Source organism: Pyrgilauda ruficollis, unplaced genomic scaffold, assembly GCF_017590135.1.
Source record: "Pyrgilauda ruficollis isolate IOZ18807 unplaced genomic scaffold, ASM1759013v1 scaffold77, whole genome shotgun sequence".
NCBI classification, from domain to species: Eukaryota; Metazoa; Chordata; class Aves; order Passeriformes; family Passeridae; genus Pyrgilauda; species Pyrgilauda ruficollis.
Window position 1 is genome coordinate 1,670,194 of NW_024529599.1, and position 18,288 is coordinate 1,688,481.

Sequence of the window (18,288 nt, forward strand, 5' to 3'; positions counted from 1 at the left end):
TTGGAAGAAGAGCTGTGCTTTTAGAGAACAGCAGGGAATAAACACAGAGACACGGTCACTGGCAGGACGAGAAATGGCAAAGGACTTGGGCTGCTTTTCAGTCCAAAGGTAGGACTGTAGCTGTTGTTAGGCAACCTGGAACAAGGACCAACAGTGCTGGAGCTGGAGCGACGTGGAGCACAGCACAGGCTCCCTGAACACGTTTCCAGGCTCTGGCCAGGAGGCACAGGGCTGTATCCAGGCTGCAGCAATTACACTGGGACAATACAGCTCAGTTGTTATGGGTAACTGTGGAATGAATGATGTCAATAATTTTTATTAGTTGTGTGGCTGCAAATCCAGCCTCTGTCTAATGCAACACAAACTCAGGAGCCTCCCACTGTTCTGCAGAAATCAGTGCTGCTTTCTCAGTATGTGCTGAGTGGTCTTAGAGCAGAGATTCTGGCACCTTTCACAAGGATTAAATTCACTTCAGAAACACACAGAAAATTAAAGTCAGAGGAGGAGGAGAAAGAACAAGATATGAACACATTTAATTTAAGAAGAATACTCTCTGCCTTTCTCTGTGGTGTCTGGCTTCTGGCAAAAACGGGAAGGCAGCCTGCATTACACCTGACAAACTCTGATCCTCAGCCATTCCTGACAAGGGAACTTATCAGCCAACTGGAGCCAGAGGACAAGTCTCTCATCTGAGTGACAGATGTCTGTGTTGCAGCAGTGCTCTGAGCACATCTCCTGCTCCAGGAGTGCTAACTCTCCATCACATACACACATATTGAAGAGATTGCTTTCAGCCAGATTTGGGACTGATGTTTTCACGTGGGTTCATTTTATTTTTAGCATTTTAAAATAAACCTAGCACATCAAACTTACTGCTGAGGTTACAAAGCAGGTTAATTTGTTTCCTTATTATGGTGTATGTGTCCAAGTTCTTCACTTTGGGAAGGAAGATGGATTCCACCTTAGATGGGGTGGAACAAGGATCTGCAGTATTAAAAAAGAAAAAAGGAGCAAACTCCTTAGCACCAAATAATAATTACAAAATGGTTTGGATTGAAAGGGACCTTAAAGATCATCTAGTTCCAGGCCCCCTGCTTGGGGTTGCTAACAAGTATAAAATCACGGTCTTTCCTCAGAATTCAAACAAAGTAAGTCGTAAAACACAGCCTTATGTATCTGTGGGTATTTTTAATTCATATTTAAAAGACTGTGGTGATCTCTTGCCTTCAGTTTTAATAGCCATTCAGAAAGGAAGGAGAAAAAATTTCAAGAAGTCAGGAGAGCAGGTTAGGACTTGAGAACACCATTATTCCCCCGTAACCTCCTTGCCAGGACACCTTCCTAATACACCTTTTAAAGGTCTATTACAACACTGTCCATGCTGCTGCCTGTCCAGCAATTTGATATGATCCTCCTGCACTGTACAGTGAAGAATGTCATATGAGAAAGGTGAGCTAAATATAGTGACCTACAGTGAAAGTGTCCCCACTATGCCCTGCTCAGCTCCTGCACAGAACACACCCCTCCAAACAGTGGTAATTGCATCATCTCTTAAAATGATCAATACCAGATTAGCCCATGATGTCATTAACAAGAGAACAAGTAGATAATTGTCCTCATTAGAATGTTAACTCCATGGTAATAAAGCAATTTGATATAAAACAACATAGGTCAAACATGTCCTCTGAGCACTCCAGAACCAAGAGGTCGGGGCAGGAGTGAGCCTGGTCCAGCACAGCTCAGAGCAGAAACCCAGCAAAGAAGCAGCTGAGTAGGCAAATGCCACAGCTGATGTGAAAAACTGCCTTTTAGAAGTCACTTACATTGCTGTAGTATCTTTTGGTCTAGGTGAGTCCCTAACAGGTACTTTGCACTAATGAACAAAACCATTCCTCACCACTGCAAACAAAACAGCAAGGAAGGGATGCACAGAGAAAACAGAGACAGCCAACAGACAAAAGCTCACGATGTGGTGGGGAAAGTGACACCAGAGAGAAAAGCCAAGACTGTTCTTTCATCAGAGCTGGCTGAGACCCCAAGTTACCATCAGCAAAACTGGTCTCAGATTACTTCATTGCCCTAGTTTATTTAAAAAATTTTTCAGTGAATTCAGCCTTTCAAGTAAAGCCAAGTTGAGTGTCCATGGGAATGGAGCCCCAGCTTAGAGCACAAAAGAAACACTGCAGTTGTGACAGAGGACACCCCACCTGCACTGTTCCACTGTGGTGCCTCACTCTCCACCCTACAAAGGATTTGTCTGCTGACATAGGGATGTGAAGATGACAGAACTCTCAATTTCCATACTAACCATGGATTATATCACTACATAATAATGCCACCATGTGAATCTTGACCCAAAATAATAAAGACATTTAAAAGGACTCAACACTTAAGCTGGGTATGACTGTTATTAGCAAACCTACCTGACACTTCTCCTTGAGGTCCATGGCTGTGCAGTTCTGTAAGCATGTCCAGCAAAAGGGGACTGCTCTTCAGGGGAGAATGTCTCCTAGGTAGAGAAGAGCTTGGCTACATTTACCACATCACCATCTGTAGAAACAGAAGGGGAAGCAATCAAGTCTCCCACATTGCTTCCTTTAGGATAAGAAAGTGACGAAATTCACAAAATTCAAATTACAGGATTCGTCTTTAAAAGGAGAACTAGGGAGATAAAAGTCCTTCCAATAGTGCATCAACCCACCCCATAACTCAGAAGCTAAGTTAGCTTAACTCTCCTCAAAATCTGACATCCACAGGTGAATTAAGTTCCCTGCAGTGCAGAGTAAGAGTATGACTATAGTCCTGACAGGCTTTTGGGCAAGCCTCCAAAAAAGGCTGACAAAGCCTGGATTCCACCAGGTGTTGGAGCAAGCTGTCACCCACGGCTATTGTCTTGTTACTCTTATCTACCAGGAGCTAATCCCTAATGGAGACAGCAATAATGATTCTTCCATTTGCTGAACTTCACATACAACCTTTGACAAGGCTGTGCTGCTGGGCTGAGCATGGATCTGATCACCAGTAAGTAGGCCAGAACTCCTAAAAATATTGCCAGATGACCACAGATCTAGGCCTTTTGTCTTTTCAGCAAAAGTGGGACTCTAACAGAATTGAGGTAGGAAGCAGTTCTGGAATTCACATCCTTCTTCTAGCTCACCCTCTACTTCCCATGGCACAAATTTGTTCTCCTTCCACCAAATGTCTTTTCTGGTGTACATTGCTCCAGAGGACTGTCTTACATATAAACACAACATGATACTATAAGACTATGTTATGATTGTTTTGGGAAAGTCTTTCTGTTGGTTAATAATTCCTGGTTCTATTTTTTAATCTCACACAGAAGCTCAGGGCTTGGACATATCCTTCTCCTAAATCCAAACAAACAAGGAAGCAGCTAAATATGCAAATCAACCCAAACTACCCACACACCTCCTAGATACAACAGGACTGGCCTTTGCCAGCTGAGATTTATTACCCTGGTTTATACAACACTGCCTTCTTCAAAGGAGGATTCTGGAGAGTCCATCCTTGTGGCAGTCACCTACAGCACAGCTCTGACAATGCTGCATAACCTCAAGGAAAACAAAAGGCATCAAAAAGCTTACTCAGAAAGCCACTCTGCAGTTAGATATCAGTATTTCCTCTCCTGCAGGCAATCCTGCACCTGCATTCTTGGGGAGAAGGAGCAGGCACTCAATATTCACAGTGCTGGTTATCAAAGACCTGCCTGCAGAACCACAACCAGCACCTTCAAGTGCCATTTTCTGGCTGCTGGGCTGGTAGGCATGAGCCACCAGCCTGGACTCTGCCCTACTTTTCTGTTCTGTGACCCTTTCAATGTGCACACAATGAGGGAATAAAGTTATTTCCAGTCACTTCATATCCCTGCCAGGCCAATTAGCAACTGCAAAGAGAAGATCAGACAAAGTTACTGGAGTGAAGCCGTCAAAGAGCTCCCAGCAAAGAGCCAGGAGTGAGAAGGAGGAAAAAGTACTTTTGTGTGTTTGCACACAGCAGTTTAGAGCCTTAGTATCTTGCCTTTAATTTGAGAGTGACTTCTGTATAAGGGAAGGCAAGACAAGATGATTTTAAGGAGAAAACAGTCACTAACAATAAAAGGACCATGATAAATCCATGATCCTTCGTTTTAGTCCCCCCCAAGATAAGATTTATTAGCTGATCTACAGAAAGACTTATGCACCGTGCTCTCACTTGTTCAAACACAACTAAGAGCCTGAATTTCTCTCCGGATCTGGATTTCAAAAGCATCCACCAAGGGTGGGTGGCTATGGCTAGAGGGCAGGAGGCTGAGCTGGGCAGGAGGCAGAATTTCTGCACTGCCCTCAATGACATTCTGGTTCTGGCAGCAAACTGAAATGTGATCCTGAATGCAAAACACGCCATTCCCTAAAGTTCACAGCACATCATCTGCATGCTTAGGAACACCACCCTGGAGTCCTTCAGTGCTAGGAAGCAGGAAACACACCAACGGTGTCAAAAATACAAAGGATTGGTTGGAAAGAGTGAATATTTCCTGTTTAGAGAAATCCAAAAGCTGTAATGGAAAACACAACAAGAGCTTGTGAAAATAATCAGTGGTGCACAAAGCACTGCTTCATCATCGTACATGTTCAGGGCTTCTCCAGAATTTGAACACACTAATCAGCCCAGAAGCAGTTTAGTTTTTCTCACATCCCTAATTTAAGGTACCAGCAGTGGTAGACTGTAGACATTTCACAAAGAGAAAGCAAGAAGGCAAGTCTTTCCTGTGCCAATCTGCATACACAGAACATGGAGAATGTTTAATTTTCCAACTTTTAAAAAGGATTTTAATTTAGAACCAAAAATTCCAAACACAGCTAACCCCAGATAGGTTAGTGTATCTTAGTACTGGGATAACTGAAGCCAATAGCAAAGACAAGCTAGGATGAGAAATCAACCTTCTTCAATTTCTGTACCTGGACTGGCAATGGAGCCACTGAAGATGTGATTTGCATGCATTCTTTTAAATGCAGAATCAATCAAAATAAAACTGCAAGAATTTTGTCATTCCAACTAAACACCTCACATGCATTACAGAGGTCTTGCACACACTCAGGAAACAGCTTCACACACTGAGGCTGCAGCAACTTAATAAATTCTGGAGGCAGCCTGCAAATGTGCAGAGTTGTGCATCCACTCACTCTGCAAGGTCCTTGTGTGCTCCCCTCCCAGACTCCCCTGTTTCAGGGACTCCTGCAATTCCCACCTCCATCCCTGCTCTGATCCAGGGACTCTCCACACTCAGGACCTGTTCTAGTTTTGTGCACTGCTATTCCACACTGGAATATCTGCTTCCTTCTGGCCTCCCTGTTCTTATCTCCCTTCTGTCTGCCCGGGTAATTAGTCACGTCGACATGTTACACTCTGCAGGACAGAAATGAAGTGGGACTGCTTTGCTGGGACATGTTGGAGGGTGTCAAATATTCAGCTGCAGACAATCAGAGATGCCTGAAGCTGTGGTTGCTCTAATCAGACACCATATACTCCCAGTGCAGCCAGTTTACCCCTTCCACTTTCCCAGCACACTGCATTCTCCTCAGGATTTTCAAGCCTAGAGCAGTTTGTGAAACTTGGGAATGGCTGGATGTGGTGTTCAAGTGTCATCATGTTGCATTCAGCCTGAAATATATTTCCAAATCATTGGGCAAGAGTGAAACCCAGGATAGGGTTCACCAAATAATCCAGTGTTTAACAGCAAGCCAACTGTCTGGAAGTCCTGCATGCCAAACCCAGGCAATGGTTATCCCACAGCTGCGGGGAGAGGTCTGCAACCCGCTTAGAATATCTCTATTTTACATGATTGAGGGAGTTCTGTGCCTGGGTTGCTGTGTGTATCTGATATCCTTTTTAAATTGGAAAAATATATCCACATCCCCCCTCAACTTGTTTCAGTTTGGAAGTGCCCTGAGCAAAGAGCAAGTCTTGTAGCTCAATCTGAGTACAAGTGTTTTGAAACACCTCTCTGGACAGCAGAACTTTTCAAGGGTCCATTCACCCTTTTCTTTACCAGATCATCTCTTGAATAACAATGTCTTATGCAGCCAGTGTATTTATATAGGTAAAAATACTACAGCTCAGATTTTCCAAGAATTTCAAATCACTTAACCATCAGTATGAGACAGCAGTGTTGAATTTTAATAAAAACCTATACAGCATGATATATTGCCTACCAAACTTATAAAACAACTAGCAAAAAGAAAGATCAGGTAATTATAGAACCTATAGACAGAAAAGAAAAATGTGTTTCAGAAGCTGCTGTCTTTAGGGAGAAAAATAAATCAACCTAATGATACTATTTCCCTTAAAGTGTTCAATCACTGATGCTTTCATGTTATTTACTGAAAATTCCCAACACAGATTAGTCTACGAAAAATTATGGGGAGTGTGAACATTTCTTGCTGCCAAAAGTGAATTCCTCAAGAACAGAAGCCTGATCTGTCAACCAAGAATAGAAACACGGGGGAACAGATAATAACCAAAAAAAGCAGCTGCCTTGGAGAAAATGGCTTTGATTTGAGCTGATTGTTTTGATATCAGCAGAACCATACGGTCTTCCTACTCATGAGGAGCTGATGTCTGCCTGATAATTTGCAACATGGGCACATTTGCTGATATATGGCCTTCCAAAGGTGCATCAAGTGATACTGTCAATTGCTTTGAGACCCACTGAGAGCATGGAATAATTACAGCAAGGGAGCTGGCAGACACACTTCTTGGCTCCAGTATCTGCCTGTGAAAAAAGGCTTGTCAGAATTTGGGCCAGCTAAACATTCTCTGCCTCAATAACCCCCGACTGCAGATAGGAATATGCATATCTGCTTCAGAGAGAGACTGTGAAGTAAATTTATTAGTATGTGTAAAGTGAGATCCTCTGAAATAGTGTTGTATATGTGCTAAGTATTATCAACCCAGTAGCGGTCACGTATCTCATTTGAGCCTGCCTGTGAAGAATCAGGAGCTGATTTCACAGTCTCTGCTTCCCTTCCTAAATGACAGGAATCAGAGAGAGGTCTGTTCTGCGCTGAATCACAAACAGGATGAAATTTGAAATGAACTTTGAGTGTCATCCACTGACAACTGTGCCTCTTGGAGGTGAAATTACTTTTTGTTAAACCTTACTTGCTGAGTTTTCGAATAAAAAAAATATCTGACTCTTTCCCACTTTCTCCAACATTCAAGACTTGCACATTGGACTGTTTCGAAAGACAGTCATTGCCCAAAATGAAACCTGAGCAACAAAGAGGGAGAAGGGGAGTAGGGAATTGCTTTGGCACACTTTTAAGAATAGGACTTTTGGTTTACTTGCAAGATTAAGACTGATAAAACAAGATGTTCCACAAGTAAAAGAACACTTACTTTTGTTTTAATTTAATTTTGGTGAGCTGGGAAGCAATTATCAAAAGAAATATGATCAAAGAATTATAATGTTAGTTTAGTCTACCTTACTGTTTCCACATGGGGTATTACAAATGAAGGTATTGTAAATCCAAGAAGTATTTACTGTGTTCATTTTTTCTTACTTGGTTAAAAAGGCTTGGCTTTACTTGGTTTTACTTTTTCTGATTCAGGTAGTGCCTGCCACAGAAAGTCACAGCATGTAGAGAGTCTGGATCAAAGTGAAAAATGCAATAAAAGGCACAATTCTGAAAGGTGGAAGGGCCTCTACAGCTTCTGCAGAGAGACAAGACGTTGTAGCACAATGTCTTGAACAGAAATTTTTACAGCAAATCTGTGGAAGAATTCACTGCAAAACTGACAGCTGTCATTCATCATCATGATATTGTAACCAGGATTGTATAACTACCTCCATTTAAAATTAAATAATACTGAAATGTTAGAAAACCACAGAAAGAAAATGGCACAAAGTAAAATTTAAAAAGCTTGTGCTGTATTTATAGGACCTTTTAGCAAATAAATTTTTGCTAATACACACTGACTCAGAGACAAAAGTGTAGCTTTTCCTCTTAATTCTAGATTATAAATAAAGGTGTTGTACTCATAGTTGATAGTAAATATAGGTAAAAAAGCATTCTTACAGCAGTGTTTGCCATTTGGAGATATTTGATAAACTGTGCCAGTGGGAAGGTTGTTCTCTGGGAGTTTCCCAGAGCAGACTCAGCACCTGAAAAGGCCATTCAGACCAAGCTCAAACACCCATTCCAAGCACAGCCCTTACCCAGGAAAGGCATTTCACAGATTGTGTGTTTTGCTATTCTCACAAGCCACACAGAAGTTTTATGATGGACACATGTAGGATGAGCTGTGTCTAGAAATAGGGCAGTGAGCTGCCTCGCTCTGCTGTGAAAGGAAAACCGGAGCTCCCTGCAGCTCCTGAAGAATCTCCCCCCAGTCTTCACTCAAGAGCATTCCAGAGATGCACAGTGCCCTATTTAGTGTTCAAACATACACATTATCACAGATGTGAACCCAACCAACCCAAAGCAAACCCTGCTCCCACAGGTCTAAGTGCAGGACAATGCTGATCGAGCAGGTCACTCTCTTTGGCCAACCCAACCCGTCTGGCCAAAGCCAACCTTTTGGCCAACTCAACCCAACCCGTCTGGCCAAAGCCAACCTTTTGGCCAACTCAAGCCAACCCTCTTGGCCAATGCCAATCTTTTGGCCAACTCAACCCAACCCTCTTGGCCAATGCCCCGTGGCCTCTGGCTCTGCTCCTGGCCATTCCCAGCCAGCCACAGGGGGATATAAACCCTCCCAACCCATACCTTCTCAGGGCTGTGTCTCTGCCTGGGGCAGGTTGGTCTGAGTGGCTGCAGTGGCTTCCAGCACCTAGTTTGAGTGGGGCCCTGACAGATCAAGATGTAAACAGAGCTGTAATGTGAAGATTAGAGGACAAAGGCTTGTTTTCTTGCTTCCACCTGCAGCTCCAATATTGATTTGTTTGGTGACCGAGGCTAGAAGCACTAATATCTTAATCCTCTCATCAGATAAAAAATGTTGGCAAGGTGTTTGTTTAAAAGGTCATGGTTAAGAAGAACATTATGTAAATTTTTTTCCAATAAGCTTGACTAAAATATAGGAAATATAAATCATTTCTCTAAAGAATAAAACATATCTTGCACAAAACCAACACCATGTAGCTATTTCTATGTATGCCTATATTAGGCAGGCTTCTTGGAAAATAAATTTAGTTTGCTTGCTAGGGTATTCAAATTTTACTACATCTGAGCAAGCCCTGTAGATTAATGCAGTACAGCAGCTGTTGAGTAACAGTTTGTTTACATAGAAACCTGCATTTCTAAGTAACTTAAAGTGTTTCACAGAACTCATGTGCTACTATTCTATTGTGTCCCATTGTGTGTGAGCTCTCTGTTCAACTAGGAAGTTTATTCTACAACTGCTGGGGGAAATAATAGGATTTTAAAGAAGCAGTCCTTAGTAGCTTCCTTTTCTGAGAAAAGGTGAAAATATCTATGCCTTGGTAGCTGCCTCAGGAAGATGGATGGGTGCTTATGGTCTTTGCTATTATTTTTGTAACTTTTAAGATTTGTAAGGCTAACTTAAGGAAACTCTTCCATGGCACAAGATTTCCTGTGAAAACTCAGTGTTACATGTGTACTAAAACACTCTCCACTCGTGTTTACGGATTTTCCCTTTGTCTTCTGGGTAGATAGTATCATCTAAGACAAACTTCTCATGCTTTATGTAATGGCATTTTTAAAGGGAATTTATTAGGCTTTTCCTTACCAATAACACCGTCTGTTATCCTGACAGGGAAAAGCTCCCAAACAGAAAAATAGAAACAACTGTATGGATCACAGCTTTTGAGAATTGAAACAGGTGGATGTCTGGGACAAAACAAAGTGTGCCACGAACTTCTGCTGATCAGAACACTGCGATAAAGCAGGCACAGGAGTGAAGCAAAATGAAAGAACCAGCTGAGGAAACGCTATCCCGGCTGGAAAGAGTCTGGAAACTCTCCTAAAGGCCAGAAATTGGGACCAGACACTAAACCTTTATGCGGGGTGTGAAACTGCAGCCACGGCTGATGGGCACCCCCTGGCCTGGCTCTGAGCCCGGTGCCCCGGGGGATGCTCCGAGCCCGGTGCCCCGGGGATGCTCCGAGCCCGGTGCCCCGGGAGCCGGAGCCTGCCCCGCAGCTGCGGGAGAAGCGCTGAGCTGCCGCCATGTGTTTAGACTGCCTTTTGTGTGTCCTTTTCTAATTTCCTCTTCCTCCTAAGCCGCTGGGTAACGCTCCGGCGAACTGCGGGCAATGGGGCCGCGGGGCTGCGGGACCGCCACGGGCTCTGCCTCGGGCCTCCCCCCTCGTGGCGGGCAGCTCCCAACCGAGGTGGGGACCCCGGCCACGCTCCCCAGAGAGCCACAGCCCGGCCCTGCCCCGCCGCCCGGCCCGTACTCACCCGCCGCGCCGGGCGCTGCCGGCGGGGCCGCTCGCCCGCCGCACCGCCGGGGCCGGGGCCGCCATCTCGGTCACTGGCAGGCGGGACGCCCCAGCGCCGGGGGCCCGCGGGGGCGCTTCGAGGCCGCCGCAAGAAGCCGCTGTCTGGTTGGTGCGAGCCCGCGCGGCCGCCCGCATGCCGCGCGCTGATTGGCTGGGCCGGAGTGGCGCGCGAAGCCAGGCACCCGCCCTGGCGGCAGCTCGGGGCCAGCAGTGAGGGGAGGCTGAGGGGAAAGGGCGGCAGCGCTGGGGGGCGGCGGGCGGAGCGGAGACCCAGGGCAAGGGTTCACCCCAAGGCTGCTGGGGAGACGTCGTGGGGACGGTAATGAGGGGCAGTGAAGTGACTTTGGGGTGAAGGGAACACGGGAGGGCATGGAGAGGGCCCGAGAGCAGTCCGTGGCCCGAGGCTCCGTGCCCTCGTAAATGGCAGGCCGTGGTGGGTGCCCCAGGGAAGGGGGTGAGAGAGAAGGTGAGTCCCTTTTACGGGGTTGTGCTGCTGCAGGAGAAGGTGACACCTGCAAGAGGAGGGTGACACCTGCAGATCTCCCGCTGAAAAGCCAGTTTTGCCGTAGAGAACCAGCAGACTGGCAAACTCGGGAGCCGTGAGGTGAAGGCGGGCGCAGGGTGCCAGGTGCACAGGAAACCATGGCAGGGACGAGCACACAAACCTAGCCAGCCGCTAATCTTAACATGAAATCTAAGCCTCTGCAGAATCTGGAAAGGAAGTCAGAGGTGTGAGACAGAGATGCCTCACTGCTGTGCCTCTGCCTGCAGACATTTGGGGCTTGACTTCTGAATTTGTAGTAAATTGAAAAGATGTATGTCCGTCAATTTTAACTCCTTTCCTATTCCGGTAGTTCATTGCAGAGCTTGTATTATCCCGAGTTGCGATATGGCAGTTCCCATGTGCGATATTTTGTTACAAAACTCATCCTGACTATCTTGCTAAACTACAAATGCTAAAGCCTGGTGCAGTTGTTTGCAATTTTATACAAAGAGTTTAAGCTCTGCATTGTTTTCACTGCAGATGCAGTTTAAGAATGTAGCATTTTGGGAGCTTCTCCTTACACCTTTGAGACACTGACAGTGTCTGGATACACACAGTTCAGGAATCTACGGGTGTGATTTCAGCTCTTTTAAATCCAATTTAAATTTCAGTGAGGAGAATCAAGGCTACAGAATTCCTGGATTTTCTGAGCTTGTTACTCAAAAGAGTTCCTTGGAATCAGTTAACAAAAAACCCCCACAACACCTGAGTGATGCTGAAAGTGGTCTTGGTGACTTAGAAGGAAACAAAATTGTAGATGTGGGGAATTGGTGGTGTAGTTTAGAGACAGTACAATGAAGGGAAATGAGATAAATGTCCTACTTCAGGTGCAATAATACAAAATCACGAGTTGTGCTTAGAGCTGCCCAATCATCTCATTAGTTCCTCTTTAGATTGTTCTACCCAATAAAATCTACTTAATTAGTTGAAGGTTTTAAGTAAAATGTCAGAGTAAAGATACATCTTGAACAGAGGTCTGGAATATGGGTTATTTTGCCTCTGACACAGATTCCCTGTGGATCTTAAACAAGCCTCTAATAAACCCTGTGTGTAGAATTTCTGTCAGTGAAATGTTCACATACAGGGGCTGGCAGGCTGCACCTTTAAGGTGTTGATGCCTTTACTTCCTCCTTGGTAAACCTGATCTAACTGCTCACCTCAGGGTGCTGAGAATAAATGAAGAACAAATATTTATGAGAATAAATAAATCAAAATTCATTATTACAGGGGACATTGGAGGAGCAGAAACACCCTTGAATTGGCCAGTGTTGCTACAGATTCAGAAACAGGACAGGTATCCAGAGAGCACTTTTCCCATGTATTTTAGGAGTGGGTGACAAAGGGAAACTTGAGGCAAATGCTGTGCAGCACTCAAGAGGCACTAAGCTGGTGTGATTTTTGAACCTGAGAACTTTGCTGTAAAGACCTGGTCTAGAGGACAGTGCTCAAGTCATCATCCTCTCTATTTAATATTGCAGAACTGTGAATGAATGGTAAACAAAGTAATATTCCTTCTGGCTGTTTATAGCAATGTATTATTTTGGTATGGAGAAAACCACAAATCAATCAATTTTCCCTGTAAATTAAGATCACTTCCCATAATTCCTTCTAAATAGCTTCTAAACTATTCCTTGAGTGCTTTTTTTTTCTCCACATCCTTATATTTCTTGGAGTTGTTACACCATGGAAAGTCCTCCTATATAACTTTGGTGGGAAATGAGCTTATAGAAATGAAATCATTCAAACCCATGTGGGCAGTCTGCAAAAGCTTCATGTCGTGCTCCCGTGTCTGAGCGCAGGGATCTGCTGGCTCCTCCTGGGGCCACAACATAAGGGCAGAGCCTCCCCCTGGAGCAGCCTGTGCAGCCCGGCACATCCACGGGAACTGTTTGACCTCCCTGCATGTGCCTTTCAGTCACTCCTCACCAGGGTGCCTGCTGCGGGTAGAGCAGACATGAGAATTTCACTAGGACCACTTTAAAGCAGGTATTGTATGCAAAAAAAAAAAAAAACCAACCCAAATCTTTCTTTGTCTTTTTTTTTTGATTTTTTTAGTTAAGCTCTCTGACAAAGTGTTGAAGTTGCATTTTAATCAGTATTTGACAAGTAGAGTTTCTGAACAGTCGTGCAAAATAATTTAAATATAATTAAATCAGTGAGAATAGTTTGTATTGTTTAGAACGGGCAGTGGCTGTTTGCCTGATTTCCCCCCTCCCCCTTGCATATTTCATGACAGATGCTAAGAAATGACTATAATTATAATGTGCATAGTGGAAAAAGGAATTGAAAGGGGAAGATTGATACAAAAACTGACTGAGTCTTAAAAATTAAAAGGAGTAGTTGAGTTGACCACCACCTTTACCAAAGCTGAAGGGAAGACAGTATTTCATTTTAGCTGAATTACATTACTTCCCAGCTCCTGTGTATTGCTTAATAAATAAGGGACTTGCATGTAATTCAGTGTCTAATTATAAAAAATAAGTGAGATAAGATATTTTTCAAAAGAGAGTGATTCTGCCTTTTCATAATAAGCAGCATCTACATTGTTTTTCTCCAAACTGAGAGGTAATTAACTGACAATTCCAGGCTGTACTGAAAATGACAGATGACTGGATTGGGAGTAGGAAGAAAGCAGAAGTCCTTTCGTACTAAAGAAAGGGGGATGGCACGCTGTAGTTGGATCTGGTTCTCTTTTACAGGTCTCTTTCAGAGCTTAAGCAGTTCTGGGTGACCCCGGCCAACTGATTTTATTGTTTAATTTCTTAATGTCAGTGACAGCTATTGCAGGTCCCAGGTACAACAGCCTTTCCTGCACAGTCAGTTTTATAAATCTTGTCATTTCTTCTTTGTGGCCGTAAAGACAGAGGTGGTGTGGAAAGAAATCTGCTTGAATGTAAGACTTATGGGTGGTTTTGGTTTGGACCTTTTTTCTGCTGGTTTTGATCTTAAGTTTTCTCATCTCCTGGTCTATAAAAGTCAGAACAGCCCCTGTTTGTCTCACATGGTGATTAAACTGCTTCACAAGTGTGCTTGAGATCTGTAATGAGTAAAATTGTGAAGCTGTTCTGGCAGATCAGCTGTTCTGTCTGGGTCACAAGCAGCAACACTTATTGATTGCACTTGGGCAGATTTGCAGAGACAGACAGTTGTGATAACAGTTCAGGGTGTGTGGGAAGTCAGGGCAGAGCATGAGGAGGATTTCAGCTGGCTCAGAAGTTAAAAACTGCCAATTGTGTTCCTAATGCTGCTGAACACTGGCATTAGTTTATTGTATGGCTTTGGGCAAGCCCTCCATGCCTCTGTTTCCCTGTTTGCAGAATATGGATATCTATAGATTTATATGTGTACACATCTATTATCTGTTATCATACATCTATTCCATCCCTTTGATATTGTTGCCTTTAGTGCTAACCTAAAGCTGCAAATCAAAATGAGACCAGCTCACCAATATACAGCAAAGTAGTTACCCAACTCATTCATTATCCTGCTCTCTAAAGAACAGACACAGAAAACACATTTGGACAGGGTTTTTTCCTTAGCTTTGCTTGTTCCCTAATTAGTCCTGTCACACAATGTTCCAAATATGGGCATGTGGGGATAGACCAGAAATCTAAATCTTGAATTAAGGTTTTAGAGAAACTCTAGTGACAGCAGTTAAGTCTTGTAGACTCTCATCCTTGGTGTCCATTTTAATATGAGCTGATAAAAAATGTGAATTTGTTGCCAGTTCTGTCTGTATGTGGTACCTGCAGGGTTTTTTCAGTCTTTGGTCTGACTTTAAACTACATCCTCAGGTTTTTCTCAAGGTATTCAGCATCTTCCTAGAGCAGGTTGTATTTGTTGCTCTTTGGTTGCATCAGGCATGTTTGAAGCAACTTTGTTCCAAGACAGACCCAAATATGCAATAAATTGAATAGTTTTGGATTTTATGGCTAATGTCCCTGGTTTGATTATCACACTGAGGCTAACATGGGTTGAGGTGGAAAGAAAAAGGCAAGAAAGTAATATTAATGCAATAAATCTCAACAGCCCCATTCCCAGCATTCCCCATTCCCTCCATGCTGTGCCTACATTCCTGTCATTCCCCTCTGTGCCGCACCCACTGTATCCCTGCACATCCCTGACAGAGGTGTTTATCCAGGCAGTCCCCCCACAGCTGTCAGAACAGTCTCGTGGCAGTAAATTTTCAACTGGGAAGAAAATTGATCGGGGCCTGTCTACATCTATTCCACATTCCCTGTGGCAGAATGTCCAATTTTCCATGGGAGCAAGCTTTGTGTCCTGCTTCATACATCAGGCTGCTTAGATACAACTTCTACACAACACACAGAGTGTTACCCTATACAAACTGCAGCAGGACAATGCAGAATCACAGTGTGAAATTTGGAGCATCTTCAGATGTGCTGAGCCCATCAAGGGTTTGCTTTTTTAAAAAAACACTACAATTCTTTGAAAGCAGGAAATGCGTCAGAGGAAGAAAGGTGCATGTTATAAATGTATTTCATTACAATTATTGTGCCAGATGCCTTTAAAAAAAACACTGCAACAAACACAAAGTTCCTTAAATTGTCAGTAGTGTATTGTAGTTCATGATGATGACAGATCCTCATGTCTGAGGAGAACAGCCTTAGGAACATGGCATTAATACCAGTACTCCAAGCAGCAATTTTAAACCTTTAGTGGCTGCTTGACCCATTTTAACAAATATTCCTCTGATCTATTGATAGCAAAACCCATACATTTATTTCCCCAGACTGCTCTGAGAAGTTTAAAAAGGTATCCAAAAAAATTGTCAGACACAAGGATTTTTCTTACCTTCTTAAAATACTCAGAGCTAATCTTGGATTATATTTTATCATCATCAACTGTCATAGAACATTCAAGCTATTCCTAGACTGCAAAAAAAAAAAAAAATTGAAATTGAACCTTTAGCAAAACAATGTCTCTTTGCCTTTTTCACCCTTACTCACAGCTATGTCAGGATTTTGGCTTTTGCTGTAGCAAAGCTGCACAGTATTGCACAATAAATTGTGTGTTTCTATAAAGTATTAACTTGTTTGCAAGCTGGGGGAACATTCTACATGGATTGGTTTGCGAGCAAGTACATCTCAGCAATTCCTCAGTCAGGAATGTCTTTCTGTAACACTCTAATCTCTGCTATTTCTAAAATTTGTGCTTGTTTGATTTTCTAGGACTGCCCTTTTACAGTCAGGCAGCTGCAGCCCCATAAAGTAGCTGTCATTCGACTGGCAGCTGTTGGCCATAGCTGGCTTTTCAAGTCCAGCTAAAAGTAGCTCCTATAACTTCTTTGAGATGTTATTTAACTTAGAGAAACCTACTATGAACTTCTGAATCCCCGTCTTGAGGGCATACATGAAACACGAGATTCTGTAGGACTGTTCTAGGAACAAGTACTGGGGACTTGAGTGATCTTGGAATCCAGCTCTGATTTCATCAGTCTTGGTGTCACTTCTAAATGAATCATTTCTGCATCCTCAGAAAGAATGTCAGAAACATTTGTAACATCTCAATTCCTAAAGCTCCTTTTCTCCACCCTTTCCAATGCTTTGAATGAAGTATGGGAAGAACTCACATCTTCCCTCAAAACCTGGGAATAAGTTAAAACCCCTTAAAGACAATGTTGTGAGGATGGGAAAATGAACTTGCCAAGGGTTTAAAGCACAAATTTAATTCAATCTTTATCAAGCTGCTTAAGCATTTATAATGAGAATGTTAGCAGGCAATGTTTGCAGAGCACTATTTATAATCTGGATTGTCTGAGGTTGTGGTAAATATTCTGATTGTACTCTGGTCTTGGCATGGATGTAACCATAACCCCCCTGGCAGACACCAGCTGGGGAGAGCAACCAGTGCCACTGTTTATTTTTTTAAAAAGGGTTTAATTGGAGGCTGAATATGTGCATCTCTGTCATACAACAAAGTATCAGTTACCTGTGCCTAAATTGTAGACTTTGGTCCACAACAATCCTAAATTTACATGAGCCCAGCTGTGATGTCTGGACACTGTGGTTGTGCCACTTCGAGTGCCCACTTCCAGTCTTGGCGTCTTTTTGGAGGTGGGGAAGGGACAAAAGTAACCCTGTAGTAACTCATCCCTTCAGGGGGTGGGAGTACAGTGTTAGAAAGGAATTTCGTGTTCAGAAACCACCTTTCCTTTCTAAAGCCAGAGGAAAGCTTTTTATTTATGCCTTTATCAAAGGACTGAGGCCTGATGTTTACCTGAGCAACTGCTTTACTCTATAATTAAAAGTATTTTCAAGCTAAAAGAATGTCAGGAGGGTCATCCATGCAAACCCTGACATTAGTTACCTGTGCAATCTCAGTTTTGGCCTCTGTGGATGCTGTAAGTGCCGTGTATGATGAAACTATTTGTTCCTGCAGCACAGGTGCCTTAATCACTGCTCAGGAGGGATGGCAGTTGTCACGTCACGGCTGACCAGGTGTGTTCTTTGCTCTGAGCTTGGTGAGCAGCTCTGCACCCTCGCTGTCTGCTCAAACACTGCCAGGCAGGCTGGGGTGGATCGCTGGTTAGAGAATTTCTAAATGAACTCCTCCCTGCTGGCTCCACGCTGTGGTAGATGGCTCTGTTTTACAGACAAGTGGAGACACTGACAAATTAGGCAAGTATTGTGCACAAAGCCGGTGTGATTTCTTCTCCAGATACTGAGGACATGGAGCCTCGATAGCAGTGTCACAGAACCAATTTGGTTGGAAAAGACCTCGGAGACCAGCGAGGCCAACCTATGATCCAACACCACGATGTCAACCAGACCGTGTTCAGTCGTCCCTTAAGCACCTGCAGCGACGGTGCCTCCAGCACGTCCTGGGCGGCCCGGTGCAGTGGTTAATAACCACTGCGCTGGAAAAATTCTTCCTGATGCACAGCCAGAACCTCCCTGGCGCAGCTTTCACTTTGCCCTTTTGTCCTACGGCTAGTTGCCTGGAAGAGCCCGACCCCCGCCTGACTACACCCTCCTTTCAGGTGTTGGGCCCGGCCCGTGCTGCCGCGCCGCTCGGACGCTGCCTGTCCCCTCCCGCTCCGACACGAACCCCGCCGTCCCCGGTGGGCTCCCGAGGCGGACGCCCCGGGGCCGGGGCAGGGCAGGTCGGCCTGGCACTGCGCACGCGCGGGGCGTGCCCGCGCTCCCGACGGGGCGGTGAGCGCGCAGGCGCCGCTCCCGCGGAGGGCGCCGACAGGGCGGCTCTCGCGAGAGTTGCTGCGGGACCGGCGGCGCGGCGGGCGGGGGGCCGGGCCGGG

The 18,288-nt window shown here is 44.4% G+C and overlaps 1 protein-coding gene across 2 annotated transcripts in view; it reads right to left on the minus strand.

The window, feature by feature from the left end:
• The window catches only part of TMEM94 (transmembrane protein 94), a 48,091-nt gene extending 37,568 nt beyond the window's left edge, over positions 1-10,523 (minus strand). For both annotated transcript variants that reach the window (XM_041486624.1, XM_041486623.1), the window contains exons 1-2: positions 10,425-10,523; positions 2,424-2,550 (exon numbers count right to left, since the gene is read on the minus strand). In XM_041486624.1, the coding sequence (XP_041342558.1) occupies positions 2,424-2,447 (24 nt within the window). In that variant the 5' untranslated portion in view covers positions 2,448-2,550; positions 10,425-10,523. The remainder of the gene's footprint in view (positions 1-2,423; positions 2,551-10,424) is intronic.
• Positions 10,524-18,288: the final 7,765 nt, after the last annotated feature.